Raw genomic sequence first — 20,945 nt, forward strand, 5'->3', positions numbered from 1 at the left:
ATGTTTTATAGCATGATTTGGCCATGTTCCAGTTGATCGATTAATCGACTTAAGTGGATCAGTCATGATTTATAATCTTGGCCTATGCACTTTTGGATGATCGATAATTGACAGATGTTGATTGATCATTCATGTGCCAGTTCAACTAATTTGACTTTGAAAGCATGAGAATGAATGATCATAAGTACTTCAAACATGTTCGAAATGTGTACATGATAGTTTTAAAACATGCATGAAAGAAAAGTATACCCTCAAACTCCAAGTTTGCATTGTACATCATATCAAAGGAGTTGGACTGCTCTCTTTTGCATAAATTGAGTTTTGACATATATCTGTAAATCCTAAACTCTAGTCTTCACTTTGTCTTCATATTCCAAGGGTGATTCTTCAAGATTTGACTTTCTATGATGCTTGAGGTATTTGAGAAGCTTGATTTGTTTTAAAGCTTTAGACCTTGAAATACCTGTCTCTTGAAGTAAAAGTATCTAAAATACTTATTGTAATCGTCAACTCTATTAAGTTTTGTTATCATTAAAATCAAGAAGGGAGTCAACATCCGATCAACAAAAGTGTAAGAGCTCTATCAATTGTTTATCAATGTCATATACATATGACTGAACTAGGGGGGTTGATATTCTAATTTACCATCAAACTTTCTATCCCTTTGTCACTTATCATCCATGGGTAAAAAACATTGATAGCCAATACAACATTTCTTTTTTCTATGTTTTAATGGCACAAAGTCTGTTTCATTCATGCTCTTTCGACATGCCAATTCTCCCTTAGTACTACTTAAAAGTGATCCGTAAGTTGAGAAATTAATTATGGTCCAAAGAAGTGCAACATACACTTTAAACACATCTCTTGTATGTGCGTCAAAAGCCTGCACACCTTCTGACCACAACTGTTTGAACTCATCTTCTAAAGGGCATAAATAAACATCAATGTCACTATAGGGGGACTTTGGCCTTGGAATTAGTAAGTTCATCATATAATAGTGATCTTTTATACATTTCAATGGGGGTAGACTATACAACATCAACACCACAGGCCATATGATGTACAATGCACTCAATGCCAAGTGTGTTGAAACCATTAGTTGCAAGCCCTAGACGTACTTTTCCTGAGTCCGCAACAACCACAAGTGCTCTTTGTTAAATTCATACCAAAGTTTTAAACCCATGGGATATATCAACGTATCCATTTCATCCAAACGCACCTCGGTATGCCATCTCATCTCCTTGGTTGTATCATTTGATATAAACAATCGCTGAACTCGTGGTTTGAGTGGAAATAATGTAAGAACTTACGTAGGATCAGTTTTTGTTTGTTACATGAGTATACCTCGACTCATAACATTGCGGATATTTGTCTACCTTTCATTACTTCTTAAAAATAATATACAATAATTTTTACATGCATGTACTTTTTTGTATTCATGCAAAAGAGTTTTAGCCTCATAATAGTTGTGAGGCGGTAACTCTGCAAGTGGAAATGCTTCTTTCAACAAATAAAGTATTTTATCCAATTATTTATTGTTCATGTTGGAAGTTGTTTTGACATGAAGCAAACAGATGAGAAACTTCAACTTAGAAAAGCTCTAACAACCATGATATAATGGTCTATTAGCATCCATGAACAAGCGAATAAATTTATCAAACCCACTTAGTCCAACTCCAAAGTCTTTAGCATGACTACTGTACTCTATTTGATCGTCATTAATAAAGGTCTATCAGCCAATATACCATGGATGAGATCATGGATACCACATTGTGTACCCCCTCACTTCCCTTTTGACCATCGGCCCAGGTTAGCATTTCTCCTTTGATGAGTTTTCTTATAGGTATTGCTCCCCATGAAATATCCATCAGGTATAGCTAGGAAATATCCCGTTCACAAATAAGTGATCCTTTATCTGGCGTACATCTAAAAAAACTTATTAGCACATGGTGTGTATGAAAAACATATCTTATTGTCTTGCCCTACCACATATTTGGTGTATGCCATATGAATAAATGCCTCTACCCCTTTCTTATATTCTTCAATTAAGGATCTATTATAAACAATTTTCATCCAACCCTTATCTGTTTTTTTTGCATAACATCAAAATATATAAAACCACAAATTAGTCATAGACAATGCCCAACTATATGGGAGAATACTCTACTTTAATACACCTAATTCTATGTTGAATTTATGGAAAAGGAAAAAACTTCACTAACTTGACGTCAGAGTCGTGTGAGATTCTTCCATACTTACTCTTTAATACTCCCCCTCAAGTTGGAGTTTATAACTTCAGCTTGTAATGAAAAGAATTCTTGGTCTTTAGTTTACTGTTGATGAAAAAAAAAACTTCATAGATGAAAAATGCTTCATCTTTTGAGCTCTCATTTCTTCAGTATTTTGGTCACACAAAAATTACTACAACATGTGGAATAAAATACTTCTTTCATGAGCTTCTACCACACCCCCTCCCTCACTCCACAACCAAACTGGAAGTTACAGTGTAATCCCAGCTTGAAACAAAAACATAACTGTATTTATTACCTCCATCAAGGTGTCCCGAGGTTAAGAACTCAATCAGACACAAACTCTCAAAAAATATGATGGGTGATGTATGTATAAAAAAGGTCGAAACCAACCTCATAGAATTTCAAACAAAAGTAGTGTATAATTACTAAAAATGATAACGCATGTCACTCGAAGGACAACGATAAAAACCCACTTAAGGGTACTCATAAAAAAGTCTCAATGGACTTAAAACACGTATATGCATATAAAAAAAGAAACCAACCGAATCAACGCATAAGAGGTAGGCCCAAAGGATATGCGAAGTCATAAAAGGGTGCAAGGAGAAAGGTAACCGATAAAAAGGGGTATGTGGGAAATATAATGGAGGAAAAATAACCACCTTGATAATAAGGAGACAATGACGATAGAAAAATAAATTAAAAAATTGACCAAGTATGACCTCAAGATAATTTAATGAGGGTGAGCAAATGTTTTTGGAGTTGACAATGCAGAAGATATATAACCAAGTAACAAAAATACAAAACTTGAAAATAACATTGAATGTGGAAAATATGATAATTGCATAACTTAACTTACAAGCTTCTATTTCCAAATTGATCAGTCCATATGAGGAAAGTTTCTAATCAAATACTCAATGGAATACTTTCAAGATTCTAAAGAATAAAAATAGAAAATTTCCAATGATAAGTTTTCCTGTATTAGCTGCACTTTCCTAAAGTAGACTTTCCAAAGATAAGAGATTTCTAGGATCAGAGAGGCTTTAAAAAAGAAAATAGTATTGAAGTTAGACCAAAACTCTATGATTAGAAGACAAATTTGGCTAAAAAAATCCGATTTTATGATAAAGAGAATTCAATTCACTTCAATGCCTAGGAGAGAAAATAGGAAAAACAAGAGAATTTTTGGTAAAACTTACCTTTGGTACTTCTAATACTAATATCTCCAAAAATATAGCTCAAAATCATAAACGGTTTATTTCTAAAAAAATTAGACCGGAATAGATTTATTTTTATACCTAATTTGATACAAAAATGTTTGTTCTTGAATATTTTATGACCTCTTAATTCTCTATGTTTTGTAGCATGACCCTTACCGACTCCAATAGGAATATCTCCTTAAATATAGATCAGATTGACATAAAATTTTCTCCTTATGAAACAAGAATTACAGATATTTATTTTGATATATAATTATCCATATAAAGTCTCATTATATATATATATCATAAAATGGCTCAAAAATTGAAGCTTTGTACTACTGCTCGAACCTCTCTCATAGTCTAACCTTTACTGCTTTAAATATCGATTTCTCTTTGTAAAAAACTCTGATTGCCAAAATTATTTTTGAGTTGGAAAGTAGACAAAGATATCTCCATAAATACATATTTTTTTAATATGGAAAGCTTATTATGGAAGTGATAATGCCAAAAATAATGGGTATTGGGACTAGAAAGAGAGAAAAAAGATAGAATACGAACCTAACCTACTAGAGATGATAGACTAGAAAAGGATTACATTATATTTATGGGTTGACTAAGTCAACTCATAGAACCTACTCTGATACCATTTTGAACTTATGGAAAAGAAAAAAATTTCACTAACTTGTTGTCAGAGTCATGTGAGACTCTTTCATACCTACTCTTCAACATTCTTGATGGGAGAGGTCCCAAACTATAATTCCTCGATCACATCCAGCTTCATTTTTCAATTGAGTTCGTGACTCCACCTCGTCCATTTAGGACTCACAATTGTTTGCTATTTTACTATTATAATTTAAGAATCAAAATTTTGACTATATCTCTCTCATCCCTCATGCTACACCAGCATAATTAGCAGATGTTCATGCACTACACTCTATTAACAGAGCACAATGCATACTAGTCAATGAAGTATGCAGTTACTCAAGGAATTTGTGGAAGATGCATACGAATGCATCAATAATTACCTCAAATTATAATACTTATAATAGTAAACAAATTCACAAGTCCCGAACTATCTACTTGACAGTTCAAGAGTTGTACGCATATATTTAGTACTTGTGAATTTTTTGTAAGAATGAATTTCCAAACTGTTAGAAGGTGGGACCATACCCACCATGCCCACAAGAGGTGGCATGATGAGTCACCACATGATGTGACATGATGAGTCATCACATAAGATAGAAGATGTGGCAATCTTCCTTGATTAATGTAATTGATTGATGTAATTTAACTAATCATGATTGATGTAATTAGAGATCCTAATTGATTGAGAAGTTTCCATAAATATGTAAATTTCTCTCCTAGCCTAAAGTCTCTTTTTTCCCTTTTCTCTTCTCTCCTCTCTACCTGAGCTCTCTCTCTCTTTGCTTTTTCTTTTCTTCTCTCTTCCTTTTCTCATCTTGCTCGAGGTTTCAAGCATGGGATCCTAAATTCAAGAAAAAACTTTGCACAAAATTAGCATAAAATTTCTTGAACATGCAATCACACTTTAGAAAAAAACCCAAATTTCAGAAAGACCCTATTGTAGAAAGACACATATTCCAACTTTACAACTCCTTAAACTAAAGTTCAATCGAGCATCTTACGTATTATGCACAATCCTATGAACTATCATTTAAAGTTATGCTGAAACATTTATATCTTATTACTCTACGTTTAGTTTCAAATTTCACTTTCTTTTAATTCCATATTGCAAAAATTAAAACTCATATCATGCTAATATTTTTATGGATTATGTTTATCTTCGGACTCTACATTGAATTATCTTTTCATATTGACATTATGTTGTTATTATTGTTATAGTTATGTCCGCTCAAACTTGTGGTCCTATAACTCTCCCTTAGTAACATGGTCACTCATCCTACAACACAAATGTAAATAAAAAACTCCATCTGATGATCCCATTATATTACCCCTCCTCCACGATGGGTATTTTCTCCTCATTGCATGAAAAACTTTCTAAAGCACTTCAATATCTCAATCTCATAACAACAAATAGTGATAACCTACAACATAAATGCGAAAAAAACTCCATATGACGGCCCCATTGTATTACCCCTCCTCCACGATGGGTATTTTCTCCTCACCGCATAAAAAAAATATTTTATAGCACTTCAATATCTCAATCTCATAACAACAAATAGTGCCAACCTAAATACGTAAAAAAACTACAAATTGAAAAATAAAAACTAACAATATACAAATTAACAATCCTCCACCACCTTTTGATTTTTCTTGACACCGTGAAGAACCCGAACCCAATCACTGTGACAAATCAAAGTTTGAACTATATTTGGTTTCAAGGAAGAATAATATGGGTCTATTACTCTACCACCAGCGCTAAAAGTAGACTTTGAAGCTACTATGGATATGGGAATTATAAGGATATCTGTTGTCATCTTAGATAATACCATAAATTTCATATTATTCACTTTCTACTATTCTAAAACATCAAAATCATATTGTAAAGTTTTCTTACAAATATACACATCTTCTTCAAGATAATTTTCCAATTCTGACCTTGGTAAATTCACTATTTCCACTTGTTTCGCATAAGTCATTAACTTTGACCAACTTGAACTTGATGAAGAATGTGACCTACGACTTTTGGAAATACATGTAGAGCTAATACTTGAAGCAATCACTTCATTACTAATCTCCACATTATATATGGATACATATTCATCATAAATCTCATATAAGGCCTGTCAAACTAAGTTTATATTCATCGTAGCTTTCTCTTGAGAATATATATTTGGAAAATACATTTAGATCAACCTTAATTTGACCATTGGATCCAAAACTGAAACAACACCATCAACAAATTACATTCACCCCCAGTACATCTCAAATTTCTCTTTCATTCTATGAACTATTGTCCTAATTAAATTATTTTCATTTGTAGAATGAAAATTCAAAACATCTTTTACCTTATATACCTCACTAAGGCACAAATTAGAAGTAGGGTAGTTATTCCCATAAATTATATTAATGACTACATTAAAAACTTCTAGAATCCCACACACCATTTCTACTTTTTCCCATTCATCAAGACTTGGCAAACAATCATAAGTTGGTTCTCTATCTTGAAATCTAGGAAATGCATCTTTGAATTTTAATGCAGAAGACAACACGTCATAAGTGGAGTTCCAACGAGTTGGACAATCAATAACCAACTTTTTTTTCACTTAGTTGTAGTTGCTGCACAATTTAAAAAACAAGTGTGAAGTCTAAACTCAGACAAATTTATGAATTTGACACTCTTACGCACATTTTCAATGATATCCTTAATATGAACAAATATCTTAGAGTAATAAATTCAGAATATGAGCATAACAACGCACATGAAATAATTTCCCACTACAAACCAATTTTTTTTTCATGAAAAATAACCTTTCAAAACTATCAGACAAACATCATTATATGCACATTATTAACTGAGATACTAAATACTTTATTTTCGATTTTCCAATCTTTCAAACACTTTTAAATAGCATATGCTATGTCAACACCACAAGGAGGAGGAACATGCACAAAACTCAAGACACGTTTTTGTAGCTTCCAATTACTATCAATAAAATGACCAGTAATAACCATGTATTCAATATTTTGATTTTTGGATTTCCAAAGATTCGTTGTAAGACTAATCTTGTTAATCTCTTTTAATAAAGTTTTCAATTTTTTTTCTCAGCCTCATTCACCTCCATAAATTCCTTCTTAAAGGTCTTACGGGATATTTTTTCATAATTTATATTTGCCATCTTCATTAAAAAAATTAAATCCTTCCTCTTCTACTATCATGAATGGATGCTCATGCATAAGAATCCAATGAGCAATGAGTACTCTCATTTTAGCTTGATCATATTTGCCTCCAAAATCCATAAAAGGAAGTCCAAATGGACTTTGATCAACATTAGACCCCATTTGTTGAAAGTTTATGTTTTTTTGTTTTCTCATTGCGATTTTTCTACTCGGACAATATTTGAAATATCGACTCATATGTGTGGTCACTCCACTACTAATAATACTCAAATTGGTTTTACAATGAATACATTAAGCATTTTTTGTACTATTTATAAATGAGACTTATTTGAATTCCAACCACACATGAGACATTTTTTGTCTTTTTGAACTATGGATAGAGTCATCTTCTTACTCATTTAGGGTACCTTCATCTAGGCTCACTTTTGTTACATTAGTAGTTCTAGAGGGATATGACTCTGAATTATCTATGGGCACACTAGAACTAGTGTTAACTACTGATGTCAAGTGAGTTGGAGGTGTTGGCATTCTTACTTCTCCAAAAAAATTACAAATTAAAAACATAAAGAAAAAAAAAAGCAATCCAAACAACATTAGTAATTCCATGCAAACTGAGTTTAAGCTCCAATTGAACCAAATACAAAAAAAAAAAAATGATTAGTACTAAAAATTGCTAGTTATTCTTCCTAGTTTAAATTCCTAAGTGCACACTATCCTAAATCTTGATTATTGATCACTAAAATGAGAATCCTTTGAAAAAGTTAGTCAGTTCTTCAAGTTTGAAGCTTCAACCAACAAATTCAAGCAAACTAAAATTTCTGCTTTTCGCCACCTCTGCCCCAATATCTCAAGGGCTAAAATACCACCACCAAAACATAAAATCTGTAATCCAACAAACCTTGCATCTATTGAAGACATGCTACTTGGTCTGCTCTCACCTAATCTTTTTTACTTCCAAAATTTTCTATTTAGGGCAACATCTCTTAATTAAATTTATTAAGATGGCCGATCAAGTTGCCTGGATTTTCTTGCAAGAATAATTTTATTAAGGCTTCTAGTGCCTTCAGATGAACATACAACATATTACATGCGATGCAAAAATCAAATCACTTATCGTTTTCTTCCTCCTCTCATTTCCCATGTTGGCGATCGACCGATCACTATGTAAGACTCAAACAACTTCCCACCTTTCACCATAATTTTATTACTAATAACATGCATACATCTCTACAATAGGCTTCATTGTTATATCCATGCAAAGAGTACTAGCCATGCAGATAAATATCCACTGACTACAAGTTCCAAAACTAACTTTAGAAAAATAAATAAAACCTTCTAACCAGCAGAAAAGATTAAAAATATGACGGTATTGAAATTTTAAAATTTGCTGCTAGAAGTCGATCTATGCCAGTGAATTTTAAATTCATTGGAAGAAATTTTCCGTCAGTGAATTTAAATTCTCTTGCGATTTTTTTTAATAGGAATAGGCATGTGTTAAGTTTGTCCCACATTACTTGTACAAATTAACACTCGTATGTTTAAAAGGTAAGAGAAACATATATCATTAGTATAAGGCTAGTACTTACAATTTTTTCATGTATTAAAGTCAAAATTAACTTGAAAATTTTAAATTGGTATTCACCACCGTAAATAAAGATTTTATTAAATTCTTTTACAGAATTGAATTGAAAAATCCAAAAATTGACAGTCGGAATTAGAAATGAAAAGTAGAATGCGATGAAGAGAGGGAAAAAACAGGGGCCAGAAAGGCTGGAATCTACGCTCTTGAACTGCCATGAGAAGAGGAAAAAACACTCGGGCAAGAAAAGCTGTAGTCTACGGTCTTGAACCGAGAGTCAGACCATAACTGATCTTATGCTGGTTGAGAAAAAAATGAGAACTGTTATTTTAGAAAACTGGTTGGTTTGCAGCCGACGGGGTAATATGATAATCCCGTACCCATTGAGAAGTTGCAGAGAAAGGACGGCGAATCGGCTGTACAGAGTGGCCTTTTAGAGTTTTGACCAAGACAATTGCAGTGAATGGACGGATCTGATGGAGTCCCAGGAGCAACGAGGACCTATTAAATTGCCAAGCTGGGAGTGAATTGGACTCGGGAAGTCTCCGCTTCTTGAGCCTTTATAACAAATCTTTCTTCCATTCTCTTCCGTTGCAAAGCACAGCAAAGCCGGAACTGTCTCTGCCCCTTCCCGATCCCTTTTTTCAGTTTCTGTCATGGCCGCCTTGACGTGCTCCGCCGGTGACCTCCTATCCCTTCTGGGTCCGACCGCTAACTCCACTGCTGCTTCCGCTGCTGCCTCTTACATCTGCGATCGATTCGATGCCGTTTCTTCTCAGATGTCCAACACCACTTTTGCCATTAACAGCACCTATCTTCTCTTCTCCGCGTACCTCGTCTTTGCCATGCAGCTTGGCTTCGCTATGCTTTGTGCTGGTTCCGTCCGGGCTAAGAACACCATGAACATCATGCTCACGAACGTTCTCGACGCCGCTGCTGGGGGTCTCTTTTATTACCTCTTTGGCTTCGCTTTTGCCTTCGGCGGCCCTAGTAACGGCTTCATCGGCAAGCATTTCTTTGGTCTCAAGGATATCCCTTCCTCCTCCTTTGATTATAGTAACTTTCTCTACCAGTGGGCTTTCGCCATCGCCGCCGCCGGCATCACCTCCGGTTCCATCGCCGAGAGGACCCAGTTCGTTGCCTATCTCATCTATTCCTCCTTCCTCACCGGTTTCGTTTACCCCATCGTCTCTCACTGGTTCTGGTCCGCCGACGGCTGGGCCAGCCCCTTCCGGACCGACAATTTCCTGTTCGGCTCCGGAGTCATCGATTTCGCCGGATCCGGCGTGGTCCACATGGTCGGAGGAATTGCCGGTCTCTGGGGGGCTCTCATAGAGGGACCTCGCATCGGACGATTCGATCACACAGGCCGATCGATCACCCTACGTGGCCACAGCGCCTCTCTCGTTGTCCTCGGCACCTTTCTTCTCTGGTTCGGATGGTACGGATTCAACCCGGGCTCCTTCAATCTCATTCTCGTGGGGTATGATGGCGCGCCGAGCTACTACGGGCAGTGGAGCGCGGTGGGACGCACGGCCGTGACGACTACTTTGGCCGGGTGCACGGCCGCTCTGACGACCTTGTTCGGGAAGCGACTGATTTCGGGACACTGGAACGTGACGGACGTATGCAACGGCCTGCTGGGAGGATTCGCTGCCATCACGTCTGGCTGCTCGGTGGTGGACCCGTGGGCTGCCATCATCTGCGGTTTCATGGCGGCGTGGGTTCTGGTCGGCTGCAACAAGCTAGCTGAGAAGATGAAGTACGATGACCCATTGGAAGCGGCGCAGCTGCACGGCGGCTGCGGGGCGTGGGGGATAATCTTCACGGCGCTCTTCGCCAAAGAGGCATACGTGAGGGAGGTGTATCCGACGCGTCCGAGTCACAACTATGGGCTGTTCATGGGCGGTGGTGGGCGGTTACTGGCGGCACACGTGATTCAGATACTGGTGATCACGGGTTGGGTGAGCGCTTTGATGGGCATACTTTTCTTCGTTCTCCACAGGTTGAAGCTGCTGAGGATCTCGACGGAGGACGAAATGGCCGGAATGGATTTGACACGGCACGGCGGCTTCGCCTACGTCTACCATGACGACGACTCCAGCCACCACAATACCGGGTTTATGCTCAAGTCAATGGCTGTCGGACCCACGGCTTCCCGTTCGCCTACTCCTAACAATCAGGCCTAGGCCCGTCAGTGATTGCCCCTGCTTCTGTTCCTAGTTCCTACTGCTCACGTATTGTAAATTTGTGCAGCGAAGGTGGGCTAGAAACATCCTGGCGAAGTATTTTTTATAAGGAAGTTGGTGGAAATTAGAGGTTGTAGATTTAGACTTAGTTGGGTTAAAAATTGTTGTGATAAACACCGAAAAGAGCTTCTGCCTTCTGCTTTTATTTTGTTTTTCTTTCAAATCTGGGCTGGGCATTCAATTTTCAATATGAATGAAAGAAAGGAGTCGTCTGATCTTTCTGGGCAAGTCGGTTGTTGTTAAATTACAAATTCCTCTTTCTTCCTCATCTTCAAGCATAAAAACTAAAAAGATTTGCTTCATTTGCTTCAGAGCTCAGACTGAATGGTGAAATTGGGGCGGAATAAGCTCAGCAAAGAGGTAATTACTTGTTCAAAACGAACCCATCTCAGAAATCATTCGACGGTAAAAAGATGTAATTGGTAACACAGACACGCCTTCGATGGGTTGCCTGTCGGCAATTGCGGAATCCTTAATATTCTTGGGATACTCGGAATCTTTCAGTTTTCAGTTTTTACTATACGGAACCCTTGAAATCTTTTAGGCGACCAGGTTCGTCGGCTAATTTTCTGGAAACGCTCGTAGCTAAATCTTCAATTTAATTACTTTTTGTCTCTACTCCGGTATCTAACAGTTATTACCTACTGCACGCCTCTGTTTTCGGGATGTTTTAGAAGAATCATTTAAGAGATCAGTTATTATCGCATCTCCGTTCCCGGGATTCTTTCCAGTAAGGGAACCGCCGGGATTCTCCAACTTCTCATTCACTCCGTTCCTACCCCTGTAGCAAACAGCAATGTGGGGGTTCATATGAACAGGAAACGGATCATCGAATGGATGGTTCTGGGTGAGTCCACTGTCCTTCAAGTTGGATGTTTCCATGGCCAGGGCCATGACGACGGACCATGGAATTGTATGGCTAATGCAGAGCAATGGCGAGAGATCAGCGACGTATCAGAAAAAAAAAAAAAAAAAATGAACCATATCCTTGTGATATCATTGCCCTTTTTACTAAAAGACAAGACAAGAGAAACGAACCATACTCGCATACATTTATGAACAATGAGCCAAAAATGTCGAGAACTCATCGAAAGATTCCCAAATCTCGACCACCCAATCTACAGCAACGAAAGCAGCAAAGCGAGCGGTAAAAAACGGGGTCAGTAATGCTTCAAGATCCAAATGCTAAGAGTGTTCACACAGATGGGGACTGAAGGAAAACAATTGTTGGTGGAAGTCTAGTCGAATAGTTGAAGGAAAGTAACTGAAAGTAGGAAAAATTGTTCCACTGTAATGTGATGATTCTATTACTCTGCTCAAGTTTGTTACAAGTCGTATATGGATAATTCTGATAAGCTTTGAAGAACGAAGAGAATCTGCTGATCAGCAGTGGCAGGTTGTCCGTCTCCTGAATAAAACTGCTCGAGCTTATTATTGACTTCAATCCAACTACATCCAGGCGTCTTCTGCCCTCCCTTATCCTCCACCATTTCCCTCACGTTATCCACATCTTCCCACTTCCCAGATTCGCAGTAAATATTTGCTAGCATTCGCCCATACCCTGCATTGTCGGGATGCATTTCCAGTAGCTTTTGTAGAGCGAATTCTGCCAACTCCATGTTTCCATGAATCCTACTACCATTAAGCAAAGAGCCCCAAATGACCTCATCTGGCTTCATTTTCATGCCACTTATAACTCCCATGGCTTCCTCAAAGCTCCCAACTCGACACAGAAGATCTATGAAACAACCGTAGTGTTGGATTTGGGGCTCGATTCCGTAATGTTCACTCATCAACTTGAAATACTTGCGGCCTTCATCCAATAATCCCGCGTGAGTACATGCGTTTAACAATCCAACGAATGTGACTCCCACCGGCTTGAAACCCATATTTTCCATGTCTTTAAATGCAGCAATGGCCTTTTCGTTCTGTCCATGAAGTGCGAGGCAGTTGATGAGTGAATTCCAAGATGCCAAGCTCTTCCCCAAATTCATATCGAATAACAGAGCCGATTGGACCAAGCTACCGCATTTGCCGTACATGTCCAGGAGGGCATTACAAATAAACGAATTGAGTCCAATCTTGTTCCTGTAAACATACCCGTGAATCCAGCGGCCAAGCCGAAGCATCCCAAGATGGGCACAAGCGGAGAGAGCACACACTAGCGTCGTCTCGTTAGGCCTTTCCCCCGCCAACACCATTCTTTGGAAAAGCGAGACGGCCACAGGGAAAAGCCCGTTCTGGGTACAACCAGAAATCACAGCATTCCACGAAGGTACATCCCTGTCGGGCATTTCTTCGAATATTGAGACGGCATTCCCTACCAAACCCATCCTCGCATACCCAAACAGCATAGCCGTCCAAGACACCACAGTTCTGTCCGACATTTCGTCAAACAAATCTCGCGCCGAGCAAATGAGCGAGCATTTGGCGTATCCATCAACCAACGCCGTCTGCACGACAGAATACCCATCAAAACCCCACTTTACGACATGAGGATGAATCGACTGAACCCCTTTCAGATCACATTCGTCGGAACAAGACCTCAGGACGTGGGGAAAGACGAAATGGTTGGGTCGAGGGTGGCCTCGACGAAGCATTTGATTGTACAAAATGAAGACGGCGTGGGAGTCACCGACAGAGGAATAGGCAGTGATGATGGCGGTGTAAAGATGGGTATTGGGGGAGTCAATGTGGTCGAAAATACGGCGAGCATATTGAAGGTTAGAAAGAGCCAGAGCGCAGAAACGGAGGAGCTTGAAGGAGTAGAAGTGAGATTGTTCGTGTCCGAGAGCGATGAGAAAAGCTTGAAGTTGTTTAAGATGGGCAAGATGTTTGCATTTGCGAAGAAGGTGTAAAACCTTTTCATTGAGTGCTACGGAGGCGGAGTTCATACTCGGCTATGCTCCCTCCATTTGCTTACTACTTGTTCGACAAGAGGGGACGATGGAGAGGAGATTTTCAAAGAGGATTACGCACAAATGTCGCCTTTCACGTATATTAAGAGGGAATTACATATTCATAGAGACTCTGCTTACATATTAAGAAACTGAAAATAATTCGTAATAAAAACTAAGCAAAGTATTCTGCTCCTAATGTGATAGAAGTGACGTTCTGTTATATACAGTCCTATTCAACAATCCCTTGTGATAGTGGGGTCCAAGTCCCGTCCCAAAATGGTTAACTAATTTAGAAAACTATTTTCCCAACTAATAAATTCAAAATTTTGTTATTTACTAATCTATGTGCGACTATTCCTTAACACTCCTGTTGACATGTAAACTCTCTTTTGTGGCTCTACAAGTGGATAATTTAGATAGGGACCCCACATATGAATACATATTTTGATACCATGTGAAGTTGGGTCCTCTATAGAGAAATGTTTCATAGCAAGATGCTCCTCTTAGTCATTTGTTAGACTCTTGTAGAATGCAAAATACTCTTTTGGTGATCTCCTATGGCTTCCTCATCTAGATTGGCTTATGCTTGTTGACCAAAGACCACTCATAAGAAACTTCTTTTATGTTCTTCTTTGTCGTCTCTTCCTTGTCTTCATCAACATGCTCAACCTTGCCCTCTTCATCCTTCTTGTCTTCCTCATCATTATCATCTAATATCTCCTTCTCGATGGTCTTCTTTGTCCAAAGAGAAATTGGGTACCTAATGAACTCTGAGTGCTTCATGATCAGATCTTTGAGATGATGCTCCTCAAGATATTCCAACCAATCCTCTTTGAGGAAGAGAGTAATCTTAGTTCCCCTCCCAAGATTTTAAGGAATAGTCCCACACGGATTAGTGAATAAAAGGATCTTAAATTTATTAATTGGGAAAGAGATTTCCTAAGTTGGCTAATCATTTTGGGATGGGCCTTAGAACCAACTTCACATGGTATTAAAGCATGTCCTCATATGTGGGCCTCCACCACAAATTATCCATTTGTAGAGCCACAAAAGGGGGCCTACACATGAGGATTGTTAAGGAATAATCTCACATAGATTAGTGATTACAAAGATCTTTAGTTTATTAGTTGGGGAAAATGTTTCCTAAGTTGGCTAGTCATTCTGGAATAGGCATTGGATCCAACTTTTCATCCCTATAATCCAACCTTTTCAATCCAAGTTTGTTTGAATTCTCAAAAACCTAACTCCTATTTCAAAACTCAACATTGCCACAAAAAAAATAAATAAAATAAATAAAATAAATAAATAAGAAAAAAAGGATTACCAACCCTGTTTCCCTTTTACTTGACCTTGTTCTCGCCCACAAAACCTAACCCTGGATCTAAACCTAACCTCTAAACCCAAACCCTAAAAAACCTGTGTTGATTTCTAGGGACAACACATAAACACAAGAGATCTCGAGGGAATGAGAGAATAAAGGAACACTAACTCTTGGGAGAGAGGAGAGAAGAAACCAAGGGAGAGAAAGAAGAGGAAAAGAGAGATATATGGACGAATTTGAGCCAAGAAGAAGAGGTTTGAATGCTTTACCCCATGCTTTAAGGTTGTATTTACAGTTGTGGGAATGTGCTTACAATAATTACAATGTCATTAGGGCTACATACTTCAAAAAGAAAAAGTCATAAGAGGACATATACCACCTTGCATAATTACAAATATATACCATATCTATGCAAGTTCTCCTTATTTATTAGCCATGCCACCACTACACACATGAGTGTCTTTTGATACTCCCCCTCAAAGAAATTCCAATCTTTTGTGGCTTAAAAAAATTGATTTCCTCGGTTTGATTCATCTCTTTCTTATTTACATCTTGCTTGTTAGTCTTCCTCTTGTCTTCATCCTGTTCTCTTCTTGTCTCCCCCTTACTTGGATATTCTAGTCACATAAATTTTTTATTACCACAACACGTGGAATTCTTCATTATTTGTTATTTCTTCTTTCTTGTACTCTCCTCTCAAGCTAGGGATCTCTTTGTTCTTTACCAAGAGACCCAACTTGCACAACATAATGGTGAGAGAAGAAAAATAACTCCTAGCTGAACGACAAAGCTCCATACACCAGTCAAGATAGTCATAGTCTGAAACACACTTTGCTCAATTTCAATGGCAGAAAAACAACTCAACTTTAGGGCACTGCAAAGAGATTATTCACTTTTAAGGGTATATCAAATACAAATCACCTCTTGGGTGAAGAACAAAAGACTTGACTCAAGTTGGATGTTGAACGCACTCCTATACTTTTAGGTATTGGGTCTAGGCATTGCTCTAAAATAATGAAAACGCGATGATACACTGAAAAAATACTAGAGGAAATAACTTTTAATTGAAAGTAAGCGGCTATGCAACAGTCATACTTCCAAATGAATCAAGAATGTGATCTTTTTTTTTTTTTTTTTTGAAAAACTTGGGGAGACTATGACGGTAGAACTGAATTAACTTAACAAACTTGACCAAGTATGTCTTTTTTGGAGTGAGCAAGTTTGACTCAAGAGGGAGATAAAAAAATAATTCTTCTATGAATATGTTGATTGAGGAAACTTAAAAAAAAATCCAATAAGAAAGTTGTGAGAATGAATATAATATTAGAAGCTTTCTAAAAATAGACTTCTCATGTAAGGTAATTACTTTTTAACACAACTAGACCAATTTGGAAAGAAAATATTCAAGAGATAAAATTTGAAATAAGGGAGATTTAGGAATTTAGAATAAAAAAAAACTTTCTAATTCCAAAATTTCAGGTTTTGTTAAAAAGGAAACTAAACTCATATAAGGGAAGACTTGTCTTAAGGAAACTAAGAAACTAATGTGATGTGAGATTAAAGAAAGAAAACTTAATGAAGGAAAGAGACTAAAGTTGGTAAAATATTGAATAGAGTTTGAAAACAACTAGGAAACTTAAAGAACATTAGCAACTAAAAAAATGAAACAAAAAATTCGACTGAAATTCGGATTTTTTCATCCAATAGGATACTAGTATGACCTTTGATTCTTCCAATGTAGATATCTCTATCTAGAAATATCAGATTGAGAAATGGTTTATTGGGAAAGAAATAAGACTCACATATATTTCTTAAGAGATATAATTCTCAATATAAATTCTCAGTCGTCTTGGTACAAACCGTTAAAAAATTTGAGGCTTTCAACTGCTTACCAAAACTTTTTTGTTGATTGACCTTTGCTGCTTTAAATATCGTTTTCTCCTTCTATAAAAATCCAATTCCAAAAATTCTTCTTGACTTGAAATTTAGACTCAAATATCTTTCCAAAGGTATATATTTTTCTATACAAAACATATGGTAATAGAGGTGAGGAAACCCATAAAAATAGGAATTGGAAAACAACTACAGGGAACAAGAAACTCATTTTGTTTCTTTTTTCTTTTTCATCATCTTCTTCTTCCTCCCGTCTTTCTCTATCTTCTCCTTTTTCATCTTAGATCTTTTCCTGCTCCTATACCATGTTAATTTCTAGGAACATCACATAAACATATGAGATCTCAAAGGAAAGAGAGAATAGAGGAACTGTAGCTCTTGGGAGAGACGAGAGAAGAAACCAAGGGAGAGAAAGAAGAAGAAAAGAGAAAGAGGTGTATGGACGAATTTGAGCCAAGAGAAAGATGGTTGAATACTTTACCCCATGCGTTGAGGTTGTATTTATAGTTGTCGGAAGGTGATTACAATGACTACAATGTCCTTAGGGGTACAAGTAGGGGTGGCTTCGAACCGAGCCAGAATCGACCCGATTTAGTATACCCGAATCTCAAGCCGAGTTCGAGATCCAGAATCGGCTCGTTTAAATTAACGAGCCGAGCTTGACCGAATCAAGGTTTGGATCAAAAGCTCGCGAGCTGGCTCATTAATTTAACTAGCGGCGCAGGATTTGGGGGATTTGGGGGAGTCGGGACCGAGGACAAGGACCAAAGTGAGAGTGGGCCAGGGGCGGGAGGGATTCTTCCTCCCCTCATCACCGAGCTCCTCTGGCCGCCTCTGTCGCCGACCACTTTTTGCCTTTCCGTTGCTGCCGATTCTGTGGCCGTCGTTCGATTTTTTCCCCTTTGTCTGCCTTCGCCTTTGTTTCCGTCACCGTTGTTATCCCCGAAAGGCGTCGTTCCTTGTCTCAGTGGAAAACCAGAACCAGCAGAATACCTAACTTAACCCCCACCCCTTGTACGAAGATGATTTCACACGTGCGAGATCATAAAGTGCAAAAGAATCTTAAACTCTCCTTCCTCATGGCTCTTGAAGAAATTAAAAATACATTTTAGTAGAAATAAGTTTCTAGGGACTATTAGTGTCTCATATTTTTTGTAAACATTTTTCTAATTGAAAATTCTTATTAAAAAATCATATAATTTTCTAAGTAATATTTTCCTGCCAAGATGGGGTAGAAAACCGTATAAAAAATTTTTGAATAAGTATTTGACAGTTGATGCTGTAATACTTTTAGCATGAGGCAATTTTCATAGCAATTTTGTGTTTGATATTTTATTTGATTAAAAATTTATCGATAAGTATAGTAATATATTAGATTGATTATTAATTTTTATTTATTTCCCTAGAAGAGGCAATAAGAGGTCCATTTAACTTTCCTAAGAAAATTTTAAAATATTTCTTGTAATTTTCTAATAAATCACTAATAGTAATAGAATTTTATTTAAAGGTTTTTTGGAAATATAAATGTTTTTTCCTAGAATATGAATTTTCAATTAGGGGTACTAAGGAGGCCATAGTAAATTTATGACGAGATTCAAAAATTACAAAATAAGCTAGACAACATTTGGAGTAAAAAAAATTAATATTGGTGTGTTCTAATCCATTATTGAAATTCAATTTTGAACCTCCCTTATCATTCTTTTTTTAAAATGTATGCATAATTTTATATATAATTTATTTGACATATATTTTATATAGAGTATTAAATATAGGTTAAGCTCGAACTCAGCTAGAGCTCGAGCTTGAACTCGGTTAAAATTATTAGGCTCGAGTTCGATTACAATTTTAGGTTCGAGGTTAGGGTCGGCCGAGCTCGAGTTCAAAATATTTAAATCAAGCTCGGCTTGAACAAGGTTCGGACTCAGTTGGATTCGATGCCACCCTTATGCCCAATTTTAAGTAGAGGTCATTCCCAATTTAATGTAAAATGTATGCCTAATTTTATATACAATTTATTTGACATGTATTTTTTTAAAAATTTTAAATGTATGTTGGAGCACGAACTCAAGACTTGTATTTTTTGAAAAGTTTTAAATGAATGTTGAAGCTCGAGCTCGACTTAAACTCGATTAAAATTATTAGGCTCGAGCTCGATAACAATTTTAGGCTCGAGCCTAGGCTCGGCTCGAGCTCGAGTTCGAAATATTTAAATCAAGCTCGACTCGAACATAGGCAGGTTCAGGCTCCGCTCGGCTCGATGCCACCCCTAAGTACAAGCTTTAAAAGGAAAAAGACATAAGAGAACATACACCAACTAATATAATTATAATTCAATATCATCTCTATGAAACTAATACTTATATACTAGTCATTCCACCCATACACACATGAGTGTCTTTTAACAACTTGGAATTAAAAGGCCAACTCCAAGCCGCCTTGTTTCTTTTTCCCTCAACCTTGTTTTTGCCTCATGAAGTTGAGGTCAAGTTTTCAAAAATCCAACTATGAGCCCCAACCCTTAACCCCAACAAATAAAGCAAGAAATAAATAGGAGCAATAAATAAAACTAATGGAAAAAATTAACAAAAATAGAAATTCAATTATTAATAATTAAAATAATAAATTAATTTTTAAAAAAACTTATAAAAAAATCAATTATAAAGTACATATAAAATTGTGAAGAGAATACATGAAATAATATAAATTAAAATAAATCACATTTAAATAAAAAGCATACTAAAGATCAAATTCATGTAATAAGATAGATATAAAGTAGTCATGAACTAATAAAAAATATAAAAAATTAAATTAAAATTGAAAGATAAATTTAAACAAAAAAATATAATAAGATAAACATAAAACATGAAACAGATTAATATCAAGCAAAATTTAAATATATATAATGTAATTAATAACAATAAGTAAATTTAAAATATAATGATAGTAATTGAAAAATAAATAAAAAATTTAGATAATAAAAAATTGAATAAATAATTGTTTAAAAAATATAAATAGGAATAAATAAAAAATAAATAAAATATAATAGTAATTTTTTTTATTTTAATAATGCACGGGGTGAAGTTTGCGAAAGAAACCTTGATGTTGAGGCCTTGGAGCTGTTTGTAATCATGCGGATCTATTTCATCCAGCTAGCCTCAATCAACGGTTAAGATTAAAAGAACTTGGCCATTAATGGATCAATGCTCAAAGTCAAACTTCTCAAAAGTCAGAGTATGGAGACTTAGTTAAAGGGATAATCAATGTTCAAAATCAGGGTTTCGATCAAAATCAAAGTTGATTCCTGAGATCAAGGCCCAATTGATGGTCAAGATGAAACGGATTGTGTAGGGCCACAACCAAGATTAAAAAAACAAAAAAAAAAAGAGAAAACCACTTAAGTGCCGCCTAAGCACCACACAAACAATGACGTGACATATTGGTGACATTTGGTATTGCAAAGAATTCTCCATAAGGAGTGAGATGGGACAAAAGGTGACATATGGACGAAGGCTCCACCTTAAAAGAGATGTGACATAAGTAAGGTGAGGGGTCATATCCTCATCTTGCCATGTCGCATTCTATCCTTGCAAGTGTAGCTAGTCAAGGGTGAATAAGAAGATTAGGGAGAGAAAAATGGTGAGGTGGTTACCATTTGCTAGTACTTTATTACCATCCTTGAAGTTGTTACATGTAATAAGAGATCTAATAGTTCTCATCGAACATTTAGTGG

General features: G+C 36.7%; 3 protein-coding genes across 3 annotated transcripts; 1 reads left to right on the forward strand and 2 right to left on the reverse strand.

Moving 5' to 3' along the window:
• Nucleotides 1–5,715: 5,715 nt before the first annotated feature.
• On the reverse strand, nucleotides 5,716–7,801 carry LOC137948667 (uncharacterized). Its single transcript, XM_068794788.1, has 4 exons — nucleotides 7,681–7,801; nucleotides 7,024–7,170; nucleotides 6,538–6,698; nucleotides 5,716–5,946 (listed from the first exon to the last, which is right to left on the reverse strand). Exons 1-4 carry the CDS (start codon nucleotides 7,799–7,801, stop codon nucleotides 5,716–5,718), a joined length of 660 nt encoding a protein of 219 aa, XP_068650889.1.
• Nucleotides 7,802–9,183: 1,382 nt separating this feature from the next.
• LOC137950735 (ammonium transporter 1 member 1-like) lies at nucleotides 9,184–11,329 on the forward strand. Its single transcript, XM_068797342.1, has one exon. It carries the CDS (start codon nucleotides 9,509–9,511, stop codon nucleotides 11,039–11,041), a length of 1,533 nt encoding a protein of 510 aa, XP_068653443.1. The 5' UTR covers nucleotides 9,184–9,508; the 3' UTR covers nucleotides 11,042–11,329.
• Nucleotides 11,330–12,185: 856 nt separating this feature from the next.
• On the reverse strand, nucleotides 12,186–14,083 carry LOC137950723 (pentatricopeptide repeat-containing protein At1g33350). The gene has a single exon (XM_068797332.1). It carries the CDS (start codon nucleotides 13,993–13,995, stop codon nucleotides 12,427–12,429), a length of 1,569 nt encoding a protein of 522 aa, XP_068653433.1. The 5' UTR covers nucleotides 13,996–14,083; the 3' UTR covers nucleotides 12,186–12,426.
• Nucleotides 14,084–20,945: the final 6,862 nt, after the last annotated feature.

The sequence above is a fragment of the Aristolochia californica genome, unplaced genomic scaffold (genome assembly GCF_029961685.1).
Source record: "Aristolochia californica isolate CCGP_79_NKW_82.1479 unplaced genomic scaffold, dmAriCali1.0.hap1 SCAF_1, whole genome shotgun sequence".
NCBI classification, from domain to species: Eukaryota; Viridiplantae; Streptophyta; class Magnoliopsida; order Piperales; family Aristolochiaceae; genus Aristolochia; species Aristolochia californica.